At 36.1% G+C, this 21,936-nt stretch overlaps 1 protein-coding gene across 1 annotated transcript in view; it reads left to right on the forward strand.

The window, feature by feature from the left end:
- Positions 1-21,936, forward strand: part of LOC111153967 (calcium responsive transcription factor) — a 104,883-nt gene that overhangs the window by 2,758 nt on the left and 80,189 nt on the right. The window contains exons 2-4 of the mRNA XM_022513352.1: positions 1,335-1,500; positions 13,457-13,574; positions 15,427-15,657. Of these exons, the coding sequence (XP_022369060.1) occupies positions 13,497-13,574; positions 15,427-15,657 (309 nt within the window). The 5' untranslated portion in view covers positions 1,335-1,500; positions 13,457-13,496. The remainder of the gene's footprint in view (positions 1-1,334; positions 1,501-13,456; positions 13,575-15,426; positions 15,658-21,936) is intronic.

The raw sequence follows: 21,936 nt of genomic DNA on the forward strand, positions 1-21,936 counted from the left end.
AAACCCATCTTTAAAAAAATAGGTAGATCTCCTATCAAATATTTGTGAACTAGGGTCTTGATTTATTTTTGACACCACTGATAGTAATTTTGTATACATCATAAAAGGAACTTTGTGTCATTTACGTACCCTAAAAGATGAGAGAAATTTTATTTTCTAACGTACTTTTGAGCAACATTTTTAATGTTAATAAGTTAAAAGATCTGGCATTGATATTTGATATATTTCAAGATCCTTTAAATCTTAGGACACTAGAAGGGACCTAGAATTAGAGTCTCTAAAACCGAAAGCTGCTTCATCTTTCAGTTACCCTGTTTGGGTATTTATTCTCAGGTAATTGGCTTTAACAGATACATTTTACCACACACAAGACTGTAAAGGAAACTCAACAAAATAATCAGATGTTAAGAGAGAACTACCTCTAAAGTATTGAACAAATAAAATTTGCTGCTGAACAAAAGCAAAACAGCAATGGCCCAAATATGGTCCACAGAGATGTGAGTGACCTGAAAAGAAAAGCCCGAATAGCCAGTCTTTTCCTTTCTGCCATACAATCAATATGTATAAACAATAAAAAGCCTCTTTTCCCTATAAAACATGAAACTTCTCTTTTAACAGTTTCTTCCTAATCTTTGTTTTTGATGTGAGGTAAAGTCCACTTTTTTTAATGTGATGTGAAATATTCTAGAAAGCAATTTGACAGCAAAATGTAATGCTTTAGTGTGTGTTCTGAACTCCAATTATTAACTGCCTATACATGTAATACTTTCTGCTTTCTGTTTTCTTTATGTAATCCCAATACTATTTGCTTAAGAACTAACCTCGTCAAACCAATTCCAGGATGTTTTACAGGGTGTTGTTTAGGGAAGGTGATCTTTAGTCTCAAGCTTCTTTGGTTCCAAAAAATGCCCCGTTAGTAAATATTTCATGAGAGAAATGCAATTTACTGGGGAGGTCTTTGAGTAGTAGTTACAGAATGTGACTTGAAACAAAACTATAGTCCACATGCCTAATTTTAGGTAAGGAAACTGACACAGAGAGGTTAAGTCACATACTCCTGGACACATGCAGTTATCTGTAAAGTCAGTCCTAATCTTTAGTTTTCTTCAGCTGAGTCACTTGATGGTTCTACTGTACTAGGAAGGCAGCTATGCTTACCACTATACCACCAACGCAGTTCTGTACTAGGATGGTATATAATTTTATTTATTATATAATAATAATTATAATAATAAGATAATTTTATTTATTATATAATAAAATCTGCATAAAATCTAGTAGTTTTCTTTATGTCTAGGAAAAGAAAATATATATTAAATACTTTCTCATTACAGAAGAAATGCTGCTGTGAAGACATAATTATAGCTCTCACACAAATGAATCCACAACTGTCATGATTTAGTGCCCCTCAAAGGAAGAACTTGAGTGGACAAGAGAGGGCATTTCTGGGAATAGTAAAATGTTTGAGGCCTGAATTTAAACTTGAGCTACTACCTGAAGGTAATATTTTTATTTTTAACTAATTGAAAGGAACAGCTCTATAAGTCAACTATTACTTATTATATATTAATGAAAAATCAAATTATACTTTGGATATAGGTACTTTGTTCTGTTTGTGTTTACCAGTTAGAAGAAGGCATTTTATACCTAGCTACTTAATATCTTTGTTCGTAAAAATGTCGCTTTGATATAGTTAATTGAACATTGGGGGATGCCTGGCTGGCTCAGTAGGTTAAGCGTCTGCCTTTGGCTCAGGTCCTGGGATCAAGTTCCACGTTGGGGCTCCTTGCTCAGTAGGGAACCTGCTTCTCCCTCTGCCTGCCACTCCCCTGCTTGTGCTTTCTCTCTGTCTCTCTCTCTCAATCTCTCTCATTCTCTGACAAATAAATAAATAAAATCTTTAAAAAAAAAGGTTAATACTTACTAGCATGTACTGACATTGAGGTTAGATGGGAATATTGGATATTTTAAGTCACCCTGCGTTTGTCAGGATTGAAAAGCATGCAAATTGATGGGGGAATTAAGGGAGGAAGGAGTAATACTTTTCCCTTCATTCAAAAAAATTTGATTTTGAAAAGGATGTCTGTAGCATAGGAATGTACTTTCAACTTCCAATTCAACAATGGATTAGTTAATAGATACCGAAACCCATTTTTCCATATAGAAACTACTTTTAAGTAGTATTTTCACAGTTTAACCATATAAAATTTCTTTAACTTGTAGTATAGATGTATATACTGAAAGGAAAATTTTGAGTTTTGAGTTCCAAAAGACAGCGGAAAAAGAAAATCTCTTTGAGTGGCAAAATCCCAGTCTGAGTAAAATCCTGAAGTAGGTGGCTTATGTTTGGCGGTGTTCTTCTGTTAACGTCTTCACCACCTTTCCTGGTATAATTCCCTGGGGCGTTCATCTTGTCTTCTTCATTGCAGCACAGCTCAGGCCTCTGCTGAAGCCCTTTTAAATGTTCTGAGCTTCAGGTGTACTTGCTTTCTCACCTCCAGATTAAACTTTCCAGGGTAGCTATTCTGAACTTTTCTTCTTCTTCTTCTTTTTTTTTTAAGATTTTATTTATTTATTTGACAGAGATCACAAGTAGGCAGAGAGGGGGGAAGCAGGCTCCCTGCTGAGCAGGAAGTCGGATGGATGCATGGCTTGATCCCAGGACCCTGAGATCATGACCTGAGCCGAAGGCAGAGGCTTTAACCCACTGAGCCACCCAGGCACCCCATGAACTCTTCTTAAATGAAGAAAGCTCTATAAATTTAATATATAAATTTACACAAATTTGTTAATGACTGATACTATGTCCAGAGTGTTTTCAGTTTTAAGAGAAAATGTTGAGGTGCCTGGGTGGCTCAGTCATTAAACATCTGCTTCCTGCTCAGGTCATGATCCGAGGTCCTGGGATCGAGCCCCACATCAAGCTCCTTGCCCAGTGGGAATCTGCTTCTCCCTCTCCCATTCACCCCACTTGTGTTCCCTCTCTCACTGTATCTCTCTGTCAAATAAACAAATTAATTAAATTAAATAAAAAGGGCTTATTATCTCCAGTGAAAATTTCAGCTTGGGTAAGAGAAAGTAAATAAAATGAAAAAAATTTAGGCCAGTAGGGATAATTTATAATGGGATCAGGGCAGCTATTAGGAAACTGGAATTAAGTCTTTAGAATTCTTTCCCCTAAGCTATTTGCACTTTTTACTTCTTCTCAAGCTCTGCTTTTGCATGTTTGCAGGATGTTTTCTCAGTGATTACAGTGTCCGCAAGATTCGAGCTCTAGCTTTTTCAAGGGATCAGAGGTGTTTATGTTGTCTGCAGGAGGGCTTTGGTGCTTTAGGGACTGCCTTTAATTGAATTTCAACCAAGAAAAGTGGAGAACGAAAAATGAACAAAGAATTTCTTTTAGCGTCTGTAATTTGTTAACCTATCAAAAAAAAAAAAAAGATTTAAAGCTATAACTAATGAAGGAAGAAGGGAATTTTTTTCTGTGACTTTGATAGAGTTCCTGTTGTAATAGCAACGAGCAGGATTTGGGATCAGTACATGTGCCTTGGTCAGCCACTTAGTGTATTTATAATCTTGGGAAAGTTACTTAATTGCCTGAATCTTATGTCTTTACATGTAAATTGGAGCAAGTAACTGAATCACAGGGTTGTTGAAAGGATTATATAAAATGACATATATGAAATACTTTTAGGGGTGCCTGGGTGGCTTAGTTGGTTAAACCTCCCAACTCTTGATTTCGGCTTACATCATGATCCTGGGGTCATGAGATCCAGCCTGTGCCGTGCTCCATGATCAGTGGGTAGTCTGTTTCTCTCCCTCTGCCCTAACCCCTGCTCGCAGTCTCTCTCAAATAAACAAATAAATCTTAAAAAACAAAAAAAAACAAGAAAAAACTTTTTAGCATAGTGCTTTACCATCGTGCCCATTAATTGATAACCCCATAACCTTAAGCAGTGAGCCTCAATTTCCTTTTCAGTAAAAGGGTGGTAATAGGTTCTACATCACAGAATATAGAGTCGTTATTAATAATTCTAGCTAGTAATTGTTAAGTATAATAAACATTCAGGGGTGCCTGGGTGGCTTAGTCAGTTAAGCACCTGCCTTGGGCTCAGGTCATGATCCCAGAATCCTGGGATCGAGCCCCACATCAGGCTTCTCATTTGGGAGCCTGCTTTTCTCTCTCGCTCTGCCTGCTGCTCCACCTGCTTGTGCTCTCTCTCTGTCAAATAAATAAAAACAAACTTTTAAAAAAATTATTTATTTATTTATTTATTTCACAGAGCACAAGCAGGAGGAGTAGCAGGGAGAGGGAGAAGCAGACTCCCTGCCGAGTAAGGAGTCGGATGCTGGCCTCGATCCCAGGACCCCGGGATCCTGACCTGAGCCGAAGGCAGTTGCTTAACCAACTGAACCACCCAGGCGCCTCAATAAAAATAATCTTAAAAAAAGAACCATTCGGGGCCCTTGGGTGGCTTAGTCGCTGGGCTCCTGCCTTTGGCTCAGGTCATGATCCCAAGGTTCTGGGATTGAGCCCAGCATTCGGCTCCCTGCTCTGTGGGAAGCCTGCTTCTCACTCTCCCACTCCCCCTGCTTGTGTCCCCTCTCTCACTGTGTCTCATAAATAAATAAATAAATATATGTTATTGAATCTCATGTTAAAATCTTGAAAAAAAATTGAATAAACTTTATATTATATAGCTTTGACAAATTTATAATCTTCATCTATTTTGTCATAGCAGTGTTTATATTTAAAACTCAGCTCTCAAAAAAAATTTTTTTTTTTTTAGAGACTTATTCACTTATTTTAGAGAAAGAAAAAGTGGGAGAGTGATGGGGGCAGGGAGGAGCAGAGGGAGAGAGAGTCCTAAGCAGACCCCAGACTGAGCATGGAGCCAGACATGGGACTTGATCTCAACGATGCTGAGAACACAACCTGAGCCAAAACCAAGCATCGGAGGCTTAACTGACTGTCTACCCAGGTGCTCCTTAAAAAGATTTCTTAATCTTGATGTCACCGTGGTTAGATGGTGAATATTTCTTTTCTTTTCTTTTTTTAAGATTTTATTTATTTATTTGACAGAGAGATCACAAGCAGGCGAGAGGCAGGCAGAGATGGGGGGAACAGGCTCCCCGCCGAGCAGAGAGCCTGATGCGGGGCTCGATCCCAGGACCCTGAGATCATGACCAGAGCCAAAGGCAGAGGCTTAACCCACTGAGCCACCCAGGCGCCCCCAATTATTTCAGTCTTAATGCATCCCTCAGTGGTACTTTATCTTCAGTTGACTCTGTAAGACTTTTCTTTTTGAATAGTGTTATTTTTCTACTGTGGACATTGGAAGATTTACAGAAAAATCAATAGCTTTACAGAAAAACTGAGCAGGGCACCGAGGTGGCATAGTCAGTTAAGCATCCAGCTCTTGGTTTCAGCTTGGGTCGTGGTCTTGGGTCGTGGAATCCAGCTCTGCCTCCAGCTCCACCCAGCATGGAGTCTGCTTGAAATTCTCTCTCCTCTCCCTGCCCCTCCCACTTCTCTCTCTCTCTCTCTCAAATCTTTTTAAAAAATAAAGAAAGAAAGATCAAGCAGGGAATACAAAGATTTCCATATTCCTGCCCCCACAACATTCCTTTCTCTGTGTGCTAGCACAGTTTTCCCTGTTATTAACATTTTGCATTAGTGTGGTACCTTTCTTTTTTTTTTTTTTTCCAATATTTATTTATTTAATAAACTCTCTGCCCAACGTGGGACTAGAACTCACAGTCCTGAGATGAAGAGCTGCATGCCCCACAGACTGAGCCAGCCAGGTACCTCTAGTGTGGTATATTTCTTAAAGTTAATGAACCAATATTGATACAGTATCATGAACAAGTCTATAGTTTGCATTAAGGTTCACTATTTGTGTTGTATAATTTTATGCATTTTGACAAAACCGATGTCAAAATGTCATGTATCCACCATAACAGTATCATAAAGAATTGTTTCAACACAATAAAAATTTCTCAACTTGTGCCAACTATCTTGTTACTGAGTCTGTAGTTTTGCCTTTTCAAGAATGTCATGTATTTGAAATCATATAGTATGCAGGCTTTTCAGAGTGACTTACTTATCAAAATGTTTAAAGTTTTCCTTGTCTTTTATGGCTTAATAGCCTTTTTTAAAAAATTGAAGTAAAGTTCACATATAATAACAGTTTCAGGTATACAACATAGCGATTTGACAATTATAAACATTATGAAATGCTTACTGTGATATGTATAGGTACCATCTGTCTCCATTAAAAAGTTATTACACAGAGGTGCCTGGGTGGCTCAGCGGGTTAAGCCCCTGCCTTCGGCTCAGGTCATGATCCCAGGGTCCTGAGATCAAGTCCCGCATTGGGCTCCTTGCTCGGCAGGGAGGCTGCTTCTCTCTCTGCCTCTCCCTGCCACTCTGCCTGCTTGTGTTCTCTTTCTCTCTCACAAATAAATAAATAAAATCTAAAAAAAAAAAGTTATTACAATACTATTGACTAGATTCTGTGTGCTGTACTTTTTATCCTTGTGAGATATTATTTTTTCGAGAGAGAGTGAGCAAGCAGGGAGAGGAGAGGGAGAGAATTTTTTTTTTTTAAGATTTATTTATTATTTTAGAGAGCAAGGGAGGGGGCAGAGGAAGAGGGAGAGAGAGAATCTCAAGTAGGCTGCACTCAGCACGGAACCTGACTTGGGCCTCAATCTCACAACCCTAAGACCGTGACCTGGACTGAAACCAAGAGCTGGACGCCTAACTTGACTGAGCCATCCAGGTACCACCTGACTTGCTTATTTTGTAACTGGAAGATTGTATCTCTTAATTCCACATGTAAGAGAGATCATGTGGTATTTGCCTTTCTCTAGTTGTTTGTATATTTTCTTTAGTAAAGTGTTTACTCAAATATTTTGCCCACTTTTTATTAGGTCTTATAATTGAGTTGAAACAGTTCTTTACAGAGTTGGGATATAAATTCCTTTATCAAGGGACGCCTGGGTGGCTCAGTCAGTTGAGTGTCTGCCTTTGGCTCAGGTCGTGATCCCAGGATACTGGGATGGAGTCCTGCATTGGGCTTCTTGCTCGGTGGGGAGCCTACTTCTCCCACTGCCTGCTGTTCCCCCTGCTTGTGTGCTCTTGCTCTCTCTCCTTTCTGACAAATAAAGTGTTTAAATAAATAAATAAATTCCTTTATGTATTGCATGGAGCACCTGGGTGGCTCACACAGTTGGGCGGCTGCCTTTGGCTGAGGTCATGATCCTAGAGTCCTGGATCAAGCCCCACGTCGGGCCCCCTGCTCAGTGGGGAGCCTGCTTCTCCCTCTCCCTCTGTTGCTCCCCCTGCTTGTACTCTCTCCATCTCTCTCTCTCTCTCTGTCAAATGAATACACTCTTTAAAAAAAAAAAAGGAGGAATATGTTTTACAAATATTTTCTCCCAAAATGTAATGAACAAGTTTCATTTTGGTGAAGTCCAATTTGTAGACTTATATTTTTGTGCTTTTTTGTGTCATATTTAAGATATTTTTGCCAAACCCAGAGTCACAAAGATTTTTCCCTATGATTTCTTCTAGAAGTTTTATAGTTTTACTGGCCATGATTGTTTCAAGCTGATTTTTTAATATGGTTTGAGGTAAGTGTCATTTATTGTTTTGCATATAGCTATTGTTTCAGCTCCATTTGTCAAAAAGATTGTCCTTTTTCTCTTAATTGCCTTGGTACCTTTATTGAAAAGCATTTGACTAGGAGCGCCTAATTTCTGCTTGAGATTCTCTCTCTCTCTCTGCCCCTCCCCCTGCTCTCGCTCTCTCTCTCTCTCTCTCTCTCTCACTCTCACTCTCTCAAATAACTAAGTCTTAAAAGAAAAAAAAGCAATGACTATATATGTGAGGCTCTATTTCTGGATTCTCTATTCTGTTCATTGATCTATTTGTCCGTCTTTACACTAATACCAACTATCTTGATTATTTTAGCTTCATGACAAGTCTCAAAATCAGGAAGTTTAAGAATTCCAATTCTGTTGTTTTTTCCCCCAAGTTTTTTTGGCTATTTTGACCTTTGACCTTTTTTTTTTTTTTTTTTTTTTTTTTTTTTTTAAAGAGAGGGAGAAATGGAAGGTGGGGCAGAGGGAGAGTGAGAGAGAATCCCAAGCAGGCTCCCCGCCCAGCACAGAGCCTGACACTGGACTCAGTCTCATGACTCTGAGATCATGACCTGAGCTGAAATTGAGAGTTGGACACTTAACTGACTGAGCCACCCAGGTGCTCCCATTATATATTCTAGACCTTATCAGAGATTTAATTTACAAATACTTCCTCCATCTGTAGGTTGTCTTTTCATTCTTGTCATGGTGTCCTTTGCACAGAAGTTTTTATTTTTTTATTTTTATTTTTATTTTTAAAATATTTTATTTATTTATTTGACAGAGATCACAAGTAGGCAGAGAGGCAGGCAGAGGAGGGCTCCCTGCTGAGCAGAGAGCCTGATGAGGAACTCGATCCTAGGACCCTGAGATCATGACCTGAGCCGAAGGCAGAGGCTTAATGCACTGAGCCGCCCAGACACCCCAAAAAGTTTTTATTTTTATAATGTCCAGTTTACCTATTTTTAATTTTGACTCTACAGTTTTTTGGTGTTCTAGCTATGGAAGCATTGCCAAATCCAAGGTCATGAAGATTTATCCTTATATTTTCTTCTAAGAATTTTATGGTTTTAACTCTTACATTTAGGGTATTGATCTATTTTAGGCTTTTTTGTTTGTTTGTTTGTTTGTCTTTTTTATATACTATGAGGTAGGGGGTTCATTTTCATTATTTTGTATTTGGATATTGAGTTGTCCCAGCACCAGTTGTTGAAGAAGACTATTCATTTCTCACTGGATCCCTTTGGCACCCTTGTTGAAAATTATTTGACCATAGTTGTTTTGAGTTTTTTCCTGGACTCTCAGTTCTATTCCATTGATCCACATGTCTATCCTCAAGTCATTACTACATTCTTTTGAGTATTGTAGCTTTGTAGTAAGATTTGAAATTGTGAAGAATGAGTCCTCCAACTTTGTTCTTTTTCAAGATTGTTTTGGCTGTTTAGGTTCCATGTAATTCTATATGAATTTGTCTTTTCCAAACTAAAAAAAAGACCATTGGGATTTTGATAAGGATTGCATTGAATCTCTACATTGCTTTGGATAGTATTACCATGTTCGTGTTTTCCAATTCCAGGAACACAGTGTGTTTTTCCATTTATTTACATCTTTAATTTTATTCAACAGTATTTTATAGTTTTAATGTACTAGTCTTATACTTCTTGCTTAAATTTGTTCATCAGTATTTTATTCTTGTTGATAAGATTGCAAATAAATCATTTTCTTAATTTCATTTTATTTTGGGATTGCTCATTGCTAGTATATAGAAATACAATGGAGGTTTTTTTTTTTTATATATTTTATTTATTCATTTGAGACAGAGAGCATGAGCACAGGTGAGGCAGAGGAAAAGGGGGAAGCAGACTTCCCGCTGAACTGGGAGTCTAGTGTGGGGCTTGATTCCAGGACCTGGAGATCATGACCTGAGCCGAAGGCAGATGCTTAACCATCTGAGCCACCCAGGCACCCCCCCCCCTCTTTTTTTTTTTAGAAATATGATGGAATTTTGCATATTTATCTAATATCCTGTAACTTTGTTGAATTTATTAGCTCTGATAGTATTTTTGGGAATTCTTCAGGATTTTCTATATACAAGACCAAGACCATAGGCGAATAAATATAGGTGTACGTTTGTTCTTAGTATTTTCTCATGATCTTTTTAGTTTCTGTAAGATTTTATAGTCATGTCCCATTTCGATTTCTGATTCTAGTTAGTCGTATCTGTTCTTTTTTTATTGTCAGTCTAGATAAAGTTTTGTCAATTTTATCAATCTTTTTGAAGAACCAACTTTTAGATTAATTCTTTTGCTTTTCTATTCTTGATTTTGCTTATCTCTAATCTGTGTTATTTTCTTCCTTCTACTAGATTTCAATTTAGTTGGCTCTTGTTTAAATTTGAAGAGTAATGTCAGGTTATTGTTTTGAGGTTTTTTCTTTTTTTTTTTTTTAAATATAGGCATATTTGCGCTAGATTTCCCTCTGAGCATTGCTTTCCCTGCATCCCATACGTTTTGATACACTGTGTTTATCTGTCATAGCCCCGTCCTGAGTTATGTGTATTTTATTTAGTTCTTCAGTATTTTATTTCTATTATTAAAACACACATATAAAAATTATAATAGCATTATTGTTATTTATATAGACAGTGTTTATTTGGATTTTTCTTAGAGTTATTAATTTACTAGCTTACCATTTTTCTGGCATCTCAGGATTTCCCTCTGGTATCGTTTTTATTCTCTGCATTCTTTAGAAATTTCTTTCATGTAGGATCTATTCATTGTAAACTTTCAGTTTTTTAAAAACTTTTTCTTTTTAAAGATTTTATTTATTTATTTGAGAGAGAGAGAGAGAGTGTGCACAAGCAGGGAGAGCAGAAGAGGAAGAGAGAGAAGCATGCTCCTTGCTAAGCAGGGAGCCCGATGTGGGGCTCGATCCCACTGGGATCATGACCTGAACTGAAGGCAGACACTTAACTGACTGAGCCACCTAGGCACCCCTCAGTTTTTTAAAATCTTAAAATATCTTTCTCTCACCCTGCTTTGTGAAAGAAATCGTTTTGAGCTTATATAATCATATGCTGAGAATTAATTTTCTTTTTTTTAACATGACTTCTGCCAGTGTTGCTATTGAGTAGTCTGCTGTGTATCTAATGTCAGTACCCCATGGGTGATCTTATCTCTCTTGCTTCACTTTTATATTTTCCTTTCTTTTTAGAATTTTTGTACTTCTACTACATTGGGTATAGATTTGATTAATTTTGGTACATTTTGTACTTTATCTGTGGATTCAGTGTTGAAAAATTGTTAGCTACTTTCTCCTCAAGTATTGTCTGTCAGCTGTTTTTTCTATTTCTTTTCTATTCTTCTGAAATTCCAATTATAAGTATGTTATACTTACTCTATTTTGTTTAAGTCTTAAGTCTCATCATGTTTTTTATCTTCTGTTTTTCCTGTGATGAATTCTGGGTAATTTTTAAAAATATGGCTTCTAATTTAATAGTTCGTTCTTCCAAATTTATTCTATTTAATCAATCCATTGACTTTTTTTTTTTTAATTTCTGAAAGTTCTGTTTGGTTCTCTTTCAGATTAAACTTTTCAGTCTTGTTGCTTGCTTATTCCTGTTATTCATTCAGTTTATTTCTTTGAGTTTAAAATAGTTATTTTATATTCACTGTTAGATGGTTCCAATATTTGAAGTTTAAGGAGGTGTCTGACTTTGCTGACTCTTTCTTTTGAAGGTTTATTTCCTGTGTTTTTGGCACTCTGATTATAAGCTTATATTGAATCTTAATATGAAAGGAAACTAATGCCTTAATTGGGTTTGGGTTCCTCCAAATAATAGCTCCGTTTGGTCTTACCAGAAGCTGGGCTAAACTATTGTCTCAAGATCTTTCAGGTTCCTAGTCTTATCTTGGGAATTTTAATTTCCTCTCCCCTAAGAGCTACTTATCCACACCCCACTTTCCCAGCCATAAAACTTGTGTGTTAGTACTGCTGTTGCAGAAATTTTCCTCTTTGCTTGTGCTTTTCACTTGGGTTTTGGCTCACAGTTTTTGCTTTTCTTTTTTCTTTTCTTTTTTTTTTTTTGGTGGGGGAGGGGACATAGACAGCAGGGAGTGGCCTTTTGATTTTTGTTACATCATGTAACAGCTCCTAGTCATAAAGTATTTTTAGACCCACTTTCTTTTTTCGTTTTCTAGCAAGAGAGCCTTCTATATTATCTAATCTACCATATTTCCATTAGTGGAACTTTCTTTTTATTTTTTAAACTATATATAAAACATATTATTCCTAAGTTTTATATATGTGAAAAATTCAAAATGGAACAGAACCAGAACATTATAAAATAAAATTGTCCTTAACCTGAGAGGGACCTATAGGTTTTTGGGATTTTTGTAATGAATTAGAATACAAGTGGTAATTTAAAATCTTAAAAGAGAAACAACTTTAAGATATTTTAAAGTTATATATTAAAAATAAGACTGATTTTTAATCTATTACAATTTATATTTGAATAGAAATATTTATAATATTTTGGAAATATGAAATGGCACACCTTGTAGATTTTCTGAAATGGTTAATTTTACAAATGTATGTGTGGATGCTATCAAAGAAAAATGTTTTCGTGTGTTCAAATATATATATCAACTAAGTCTTAAGTACAAGGTATAAATTTAAATTATAGCATAGGGTGACTTTATTGTGGTGTGATGTGGTTACATGTGTTAAAATCCACGGAACTACATAGCGAAAACAAAAAAGGAAGTTCAATTTAATGCCTGTTAATTTAAAAATAAAACTTTCAGGATTTTTAAGAAGACTTTGTGCTGTTTTATTAAAAATAAAATTAAGTGTGTGGGTTCTTAAAAAGATTCTATGAAGTTTATTTTATATTATAAATTTTCCAGTGTTATTCTTCACCAGCTTTGTTTTGACCTTACTCCAGTTTTGAGATTTAAAGCATCATTACTTTCAGATAATCCAGAATCTAGTATTTATTATATTATAGTAGGCCAGGGTTTCTGAACCTCAGCACCATTGATATCTTTGTTTTGGAGGCTGCCGTGAGCATTCCAAAATATTTAGTAGTACCCCTAGCTTCTCTCCATTAGATTTTAGTAGCACTCTTCTCTCATTTTTGACAACCAAAAATATTTCCAAACATCGCCAAATATCCCAAGGGGGCGGTGTGTGTGTGTGTCTGTGTCTGTGTGTGTATGGGTGTGTGTGTAAAGCCAGGTCACCACTAGAGCTAACCACTGTACCAAGCCTAAGTGGCTCAGACTTCTGGAATACATATTTACTCATTTTCAAAGTTTGTCAACCCAGTATTAGTGGTATGATGTGCATTATGGTAAGATCTGTTTGTATATAATCTGTCTATACCAAAACATCTTTTCTAAAATTATCTAATGCTACAATAGTATGTGCTCAACTCATAAAATTAAGAACCTTTATTTGCATTAAATCTTTATAAAATGAGAATTTTAGAAGTATTTGAAAGGGTAAAAAGTACCTGTCCCGTAACAACAATCTTAATTAACCAGTACATGAGTTTAATGAAGGGTAAGATGAGGAAACTACATAATGGTAATCTTTGTTTTGGCCTGATCATATTCTGGTGCCTTGGCAAATCATTTAACAAAAATGTTTATTTTCTTAACCTATAGAATTTTCTTAATCTGTAGAATGGAAATTATTTAACCTGAATAGTATGAGTTAACACAGTAGGAGAAATGTGAGATTTGTTTAAGACAAACATTCCATAAAAATGTTAAGTGCTTTAATCAGATACTTACATTTTTTTCAGCTATTAACTAATAGAAGAAAATGGAATTGAATATACCAGCATGGAACAATCTAACGATTCCCTAAGAGTCAACCATAATGATTCTGAAGAATCAAAAACAGATTCTCAAGTATATGAGGTAGGAATTTAACTGGGAGCTTTTTTCCATTCCATTTAACAACTTCTATATTTTTTAAAGATTTTATTTATTTATTTGATAGATAATGCAAGCACGGAAAGTGGCAGGCAGAGGGAGAGAGAGAAGCAGGCTCCCTGCTGAACAGGGAGCCCTATGTGGGGCTTGATCCCAGGATCCTAGGATCATGATCTGATCCAAAGGCAGATGCTTAACCAACTGAGCCACCCAGGTGCCCCCATTTAATAACTTTTTAATGTATAAGAAATAGTATTATATTTAATTTTATTCAAGAATGTTACAATTTATCCACAATTCTATCATACACTTAACTTTATAATATAGAGCTTTACTTAAAAGCAAAGCTTTTTTTTTTTTTTTTTATTTTACAGAAATCAAAAGTTGGCAGAGAGAGAGGAAAGCAGACTCCCTGCTGAGCAGAGAGCCGGATGCGGGGCTTGATCTCAGGACCCTGAGATCATGACCTGAGCTGAAGGCAGATGCTTAACCCACTGAGTCACCCAGGTGCACCAAAAGTAAAGCTTTTACTTAAAAGCTCTATTATAAAAATTCTATATTCTTAAAAATCTATATATAAAGAAAAATCTGTGTTTTGAATTATATATCATAATTTCAGGATGTGTTCCCATGGACAACTTTATTTCAATATGATTGAAATAAAATATAAAAATCAACAATTTCAGTTTAGAACAGCTTTCTGTCTATATCAGTCTGTGTGAATTGACAACTCTTGTAAAAAATGAAGTGAATAATTAACTGAAAAATTAATCTTTCCATTTTTATTACAGCTTTCTATTTATTTTACTTTAAATTCCAGATAATTAACATATTATATTAGTTTCAGGTGTATAATATATTGATTCAACTGTTTTATACATCACCAAGTGCTCATCACAAGTGCACTCCTGGGTGCCTGGGTGGCTCAGTCTGAGGTTGGGCATCTGACTGTTCATCTCAGCTCAGGTCTTGATCTCAGGGTTGTTAGTTTGGGCCCTGCATTGGCCATGGAACCTACTTTAACAAAGTATAAAAACAAAAACAAAAACAAAAAAAATTGTAAAAACAAAAAACCAAAAAATCCCCCCAAACAAGTGCATTTCTTAATCCCCATCTCCTATTTAACCTGTCCACCCCATCTCCCCATCCCCTGCTCTAGTAATCATCAGTATGTTCTCTTTTATTAATAGTCTGTTTCTTGATTTCTCTCTTTCTCTTTTTCCCTTTCCTCATTTGTTTGTTTCTTAAATTCCATATATGAGTGAAATCATATGGTATTTCTCTTTCTTTGACTGACTTCACTTAGCATTATACTCTAGCTCCATCCATGTTGTTGCAAATGGCAAGATGTCTTTCTTCTTTTTTATGGCTGAATAATATTCCATTGTGTCTTATACCACATCTTCATCAATTCATACCACATCCATTCATCAATCATTGGATACTTAGGCTGTTTCCATAATTTGGTTATTGTAAATAATGCTGCTATATAAACATATGGGTTCATGTATCCCTTTGAATTAATGTTTTTGTATTTTTGGATAAATACCCAGTAATGTGGTAGTTATATTTTTAATTTTCTGAGGAACCTCCATACTGTTTTCACAGTGGCTAGTAAACATTCTTTGTTTGTTTGTTTTTTTTGATTGTAACATTACGGGCACTGGGCTGGTTCGATAGAGCCTGCTACTCTTGGGGTTGTGAGTTTGAGTCCCATGTTGGGTGTAGAGATTACTTAATACCTTAAAAAAAATTTTTTTTTTTAATTTAAAAGATACAGATTGTGACATTATATTTTACAAACACCCTTAGTGCTTTTTTTTTTTCCTTACAAAAGCATCTAACCTGCATGGACTCCAGGGATCCTTCCTTTGGACAGAATGGTTCTCCTACTAGAGTTTTACCCATCACCTCTCATGAAGCAGATAATTCACTCACATCACAGAATATACCAGGGGCCCTGACTCAGACACAGACTCTTTCTGCAGAACAATTCCATCTAGTGGACCAAAATAAGCAACCTATTCAATATGAACTCCAGTCATTGGGAGATTCTAATGCACAAATGGTGAGTGTATTTTATAAATAATCAGTTTTATGCTATTTAGCAAAATGTATTAACCTTACTAGGTGACCTTAATTTCTTTAAACTGTTGATTTGCGTTGCTTTGAAAATACTGTTTCCATGACGTTCATTTTTATGTTACCTGAAGATTTTAAAAGATTTCATTTTAGGACTACTAATAGAATGTTAAACTACTTCCCAGTTACTAGGTCTAGGTACACTGTTACTTTGAGATCAGTTGGAAATGTATCATAATCTGTGACTAGTGCCAGAGTTTACATGTAACTTACATTTATTTTTGTATATGCATTTGGCTGAACTCAAGGTTATTGCTTTACCCGTCTCTCGGTCACTAACTTGCATGCCACAGGTTGGTATGCCTTCTTGAAGCAAAAGAAAACAATGGAAATAGCAGTGGTATACTGGCAAGTAGACATAGCTTCGCTGAAGCTTCGTGTCATGTAAGTAACAGTGCATATAAAGGTGAAAATGCTGCTTTAAATTGTTTCTGAAGTATTCATGGCCAAGTTTATAGTTTGAGTAGAAGAAATGAAAGATGGTTTTGTTGGAAATTACAGAGAATTATTGAGAAAAACTTTGTTTCTCTCTGACTACTAAGAATATCCTTACATTAAAAAAAAAAGAATATCTTTACATTAATAATATGAAGAATAACATATGTTTTGTTTACCTGTTTTCCAAATTTTCTACAATGGGTATTAATTACATAATGGAATTATTTATTATTATTTTTTAAAGATTTTATTTATTTGACAGATCATAAGTAGGCAGAGAGGCAGGCAGAGAGAGAGGAGGAAGCAGGCTCCCTGCTGAGCCTGTTGGGGTATTCGATCCAAGGACCTGAGCTAAAGGTAGACACTTAACCAACTGAGCCACCCAAGCACCTTAGTGAATTTTTTCAAAGACAGTAATCTGATTGTACATCTCTAACAGGATATAATCTAGAAACAAAATGTATAAACTTTCAATGGATTTAATATTAATAATAATCTTAGTATTGTTATTCTGAAGCTATTATATATCAAGTATAGAACAAAGCATATAAATATTTGTAGGATGATGCCCCCTTTTTCTTCCTGACACTGCTTGTTGTACCTCCTCTATTTTTTCTTGAACAATCTTATAAGATGTGTATTAATTTTATTAGTCATTTATAAAGATTTTATTTATTTATTTATTTGTCAGAGAGAGAGAGAGCACAAGCAGGCAGAGAGGCAGGAAGAGAGAGAGGAGGAAGCAGGCTCCCTGCTGAGCAGAGAGTCTGATGCAGGGCTAGATCCCAGGACCCTGGGATCATGACCTGAGCCGAAGGCAGAGGCTTTAACCACTGAGCCACCCAGGTACCCCAAGAGCAATTATAGAGTCAAAGCAAAACTGAGTAGAAGTACAGTGATGCTTAAAAAAACCCTGCCCCTATACATGCATGGTCTTTCCCATTTTCAAGATCTCCCACCGTATGGAGCTTTTTTTTAAAAAAAATTTTTAATGTGATTTTTTGATGTAGAAGTTATCAAGGAAGTAGTAAAGATTCTGTAGTGGGTGAATCTGCAACAAATGAAGAGGTTTTAAAGTGAAGCAGGGATGGTAATTTGGACTTATGAGATGTATTGTACAGTACACAAAGAGCCCAGTAAATATGACTACTTATTAGTCAAGGTTTTCTGATAATGTTCATGGTCTGCCTCAAATAGAATGCATTGCAACAGATGACTTTTCAAAACTCTGATATCATAGCAAAGATTAAAAGTAACTTTCTTTTAAAATAGGAAAAGTAATATTATTGTCACCATTATCAAATTACATGAACTGGAAATAGTTTTCTAGGTACCAGATAGAAGGAAGCTATGGAAGGAGAAAGCTAAGGAAGGAGAAAGTGGAGGAGGCTCTCCTCCACTCTACATAGGAAACATATTTCCAAAAGTAAGAGGTATTCCACACATCTTTCTTAATTATGAAATTTTCATATGAGTAAATAAATTATAAATATATGTGTTTTATTTGGATTTAGTAGATTCATTTTCTAAGAATGAATGGAATATTTTTTTACGAGTATTTGATCTTATTTAAGGAGAAAGGAATTTAAAAACCATGTTATTACTGTTGCCTTTTAAAGCCCAGCAGTATTTCTTGTATTGTTTTTGTCTTCTTTTAGGTTAAGTAAAATCGTCAGATAATGGGAAGCAGTACAGAATAGTTGTTTGAATTTGGGTTTGAATTTCAACTCACCACCCTATCTTGCATGAGTTGTGTAACCTCATATGACAGTATCCTCAAGTATAAAATGTATATACTTCATTTACATATGATAGGGAATACATACAGTAATGCATGTAAAGTCTTGCCATTTAGTATGCATTCAACAAATGTCAAGCAATTATTGTCATCAGAGTTTACAGTTACTTTTTCATGATGAAGTGATAAGAGGTATGGCAAGGTATTTTTATCTCAAGAAACTTGATAAACTGGGGGAGGGAAACAATTACTAGTCTTAATTTCTGAGAAATGTTTACAGTTAATTGTCCCTAAAGGATCTACTTCATTGAAATTTTTTTCAAATTTAATTTTTTTTCAATTAAAAATTTTTTCCAATGACCCTCTTAAAACTAGAACTGCAGTCTCTGTCACGCATCAGTTATGTTTCCATGTTTTATAAAACAGAAAGGCTGTCTTACCTCCAGGCCGGAGATTGGGAGGCTGCCATTTTCATTCCTATCCTGCAGGGCTCTACAGAAAGTGTTCAGGGAACAAAAGAGCTCCTGAGAGCAAACGGGAGTAGATTACTTAGCCTGGCCCCTGGCAAGGGCAGTGCAATTCCGCCTCGGGCAAAAACATTTGAGAATCAACCCAGAAGATCAACAAGAACATCCACCCAAGACCAAGCTCACTGATCAAGGAGGACAGTGGAATTCCAGAGGAGGAGAAAGCAAAGCATGGAATTCATGGCTTTCACCTCATGATTCTTTAGTCTTGCAAAGTTAATTAAATTTATTTTATTTTTTTCTTATTCTAATTTTATTTAACGTCTCCTCTTTCCTCTTTTAAGGTTTTTTAATTAGTTTATCTTAATACTTTCTTTAAAAAAAACTTTTTAAACCTTCATTATTATAGTCATATTTTATCCTTCATAGTATCTAACTTTATTTTTTGTATACATAAAGGGTTTTTTCTTATACAAAAATTTTGGGATACAGTTTCTTCCAATAGATCAAAATATACCCTAAATCTAGGATAGGGCTTTGATATGGTCTCCAGCCTGAGCAAATTCTCTCCTCTTTCTTTTTTTATTTTTTTTATTTTTATTTTTTTTTTAAGATTTTATTTATTTATTTATTTGACAGACAGAGATCACAGGTAGGCAGAGAAGCAGGCAGAGAGAGAGGAGGAAGCAGGCTCCCTGCTGAGCAGAAAGCCCGATACGGGGCTTGATCCCAGGACCCTGGGATCATGACCTGAGCCGAAAGCAGAGGCTTTAACCCACTGAGCCACCCAGGTGCCCCCACTCTTTCTTTTTCCAACCAACTTATCTTAGCAATTCCTTCTTTAGAATTCTTTTTTTATTTTCATCTTTACAGTCATATTCCATTCCTTCTCATGTTTGTTCTTATTTTGGTGTATATATATAAGTTTTTCTTTCTTTAAAAATTTTGGGAGGTGGTTTCTTTTAAGAAACCAAAATACACCCCAAATCAAGTGGGTGGCTCTGTTCTATTCACCAGTCTACTATATATTTTTTTTTTAATTTTTTTTAAATTTCTTTTTACCCCTTTTTTTCTCCCCCTATTTGGGGTCTCTTCTGATTTGGTTAGCGTACATTTTTCTGGGGTCTTTCCCACCCTTTTAGTATTTTATTCTCTCCTTCATATATTCTTCTCTGGGTAAAATGAAAAGGTGGGAAAAACTCACCTCAAAAAAAAAGAACAAGAGGCAGTACCAAAGGCTAGGGACCCAATCAGTACGGACATTGGTAAAATGTCAGATCTAGAGTTCAGAATGATGATTCTCAAGGTGTTAGCTGGGCTCAAAACAGCATGGAAGATATTAGAGAAACCCTGTCTGGAGAAATAAAAGCCCTTTCTGGAGAAATAAAAGAATTAAAATCTAACCAAGCTGAGATCAAAAAAGCTATTAATGAGGTGCAGTAAAAAAATGGAGGCTCTTAGTGCTAGGATAAATGAGGCAGAAGAGAAAATTAGTGATACAGAAGACCAAATGACAGAGAATAAAGAAGCTGAGCAAAAGAGAGACAAACAACTACTGGACCACAAGGGGAGAATTTGAGAGATAAGTGATACCATAAGATGAAACAGTATTAGAAGAATTGGGATTCCAGAAGAAGAAGAAAGAGAGAGGGGCCAGAAGGTATATTGGAGTGAATTATAACAGAGAATTTCCCTAATATGGCAAAGGGAGCAAGCATCAATATCCAGGAGGCACAGAGAACTCCCCCTCAAAATCAGTAAGAATGGGTCCATACCCCGTCATCTAATAGTAACACTTACAAGTCTTAGTGACAAAGAGAAACTCCTGAAAGCAGCTCGGGGCAAGAAGTCTGTAATATACAATGGTATCATACGCAAAATAACTGAATCTGCTAAATCATACTCAAAGGGTCTGTCCAACAAGAAGATCTAACAATTTTAAATATCTATTCCCCTAACATGGGAGCAGCCAACTATATAAACCAATTAATAACAAAATCAAAGAAACACATTGACAATAATACAATAATAGTAGGGGACTTTAACACCCCCCTCACTGAAATGGACAGATCATCCAGGCAATAGATCAACAAGGGAATAAAGGCCTTAAATGACACACTGGACCAGATGGACATCACAGATATATTCAGAACATTCCATCCCAAAGCAACAATACACATTCTTTTCTGGTGCTCATGGAACATTCTCCAGAATAGATCACATCCTGGGTCACAGATCAGGTCTCAACTGGTACCAAAAGACTGGAATCATTCCCTGCATATTTTCAGACCACAACACTCTGAAGCTAGAACTCAATCACAAGGAAAGTTGGAAAGAACGCAAATACATGGAGACTAAAGAGCATCCTTCTAAAGAATGAATGGGTCAACCAGGAAATTAAAGAAAATTTGAAAAAATTCATGGAAACAAATGATAATGAAAACACAGCTGTTCAAAATCTGTGGGACACAGCGAAGGCGGTCCTGAGAAGAAAGTATATAGCCATACAAATCTTTCTCAAGAAATAAGAAAGGTTTCAGGTACACAACCTAACCCTACAGCCAAAGAAGCTGGGGAAAGAACAGCAAAGAAAGCCTAAACCCAGCAGGAGAAGAGAAATAATAAAGATCAGAGCAGAAATCAGTGAAATAGAAATCAAAAGAATGGGAGAACAATCAACGAAACTAGGAGCTGGTTCTTTGAAAGAATTACTAAGATTGTTAAACCCCTGGCCAAACTTATCAAAAAGAAAAGAGAAAGGACCCAAATTAAAAAAATCATGAATGAAAGAGGAGAGATTACAACCAACACCAAAGAAATACAAACAATTATAGAACATATTATGAGCAACTATACGCCAGCAGGTCTGACAATCTGGAAGAAATGGCTGCACTCATAGAGATATATAAACTACCAAAACTGAACCAGGAAGAAACAGACCCATAATCAGTAAGGAGATCTAAGCAGTCATCAAATATCTCCCAACAAACAAGAGCCCAGGGCCAAATGGTTTCCCAGGGGAATTCTACTAAACATTTAAAGAAGAAATAATACCTATTCTCCTGAAACTGTTCCAAAAAATAGAAGTGGAAGGAAAACTTCCAAACTCATTTTATGAGGCCACATTACCTTGATCCCAAAACCAGACAAAGACCCCATCAGAAAAGAGAATTACAGAGGCTCCTGGGTGGCTCAGTGGGTTAAAGCCTCTGCCTTCGGCTCGGGTCATGATCCCAGGGTCCTGGGATTGAGCCCCACATTGGGCTCTCTGCTCAGTGGGGAGCCTGTTTCCCTTCCTTTCTCTCTGCCTACTGTGATCTCTGTCTGTCAAATAAATAAAATCTTAAAAAAAAAAAAAAAGAGAGAGAATTACAGACCAATATCCTAGATGAATACAGATGTGAAAATTCTCACCAAAATACTGACCAGTAGGATCCAATAGTACATTAAAAGGATTATTCACCACAACCAAGTGGGACTTATTCCAGGGCTGCAAGGTTGGTGCAACACCCACAAATCAATCAATGTGCTACAATACATTAATAAAAGAAAGAACAAGAAC

The sequence above is a fragment of the Enhydra lutris genome, unplaced genomic scaffold (genome assembly GCF_002288905.1).
Source record: "Enhydra lutris kenyoni isolate GAN:26980312 unplaced genomic scaffold, ASM228890v2 scaffoldscaffold1, whole genome shotgun sequence".
NCBI classification, from domain to species: domain Eukaryota; kingdom Metazoa; phylum Chordata; class Mammalia; order Carnivora; family Mustelidae; genus Enhydra; species Enhydra lutris.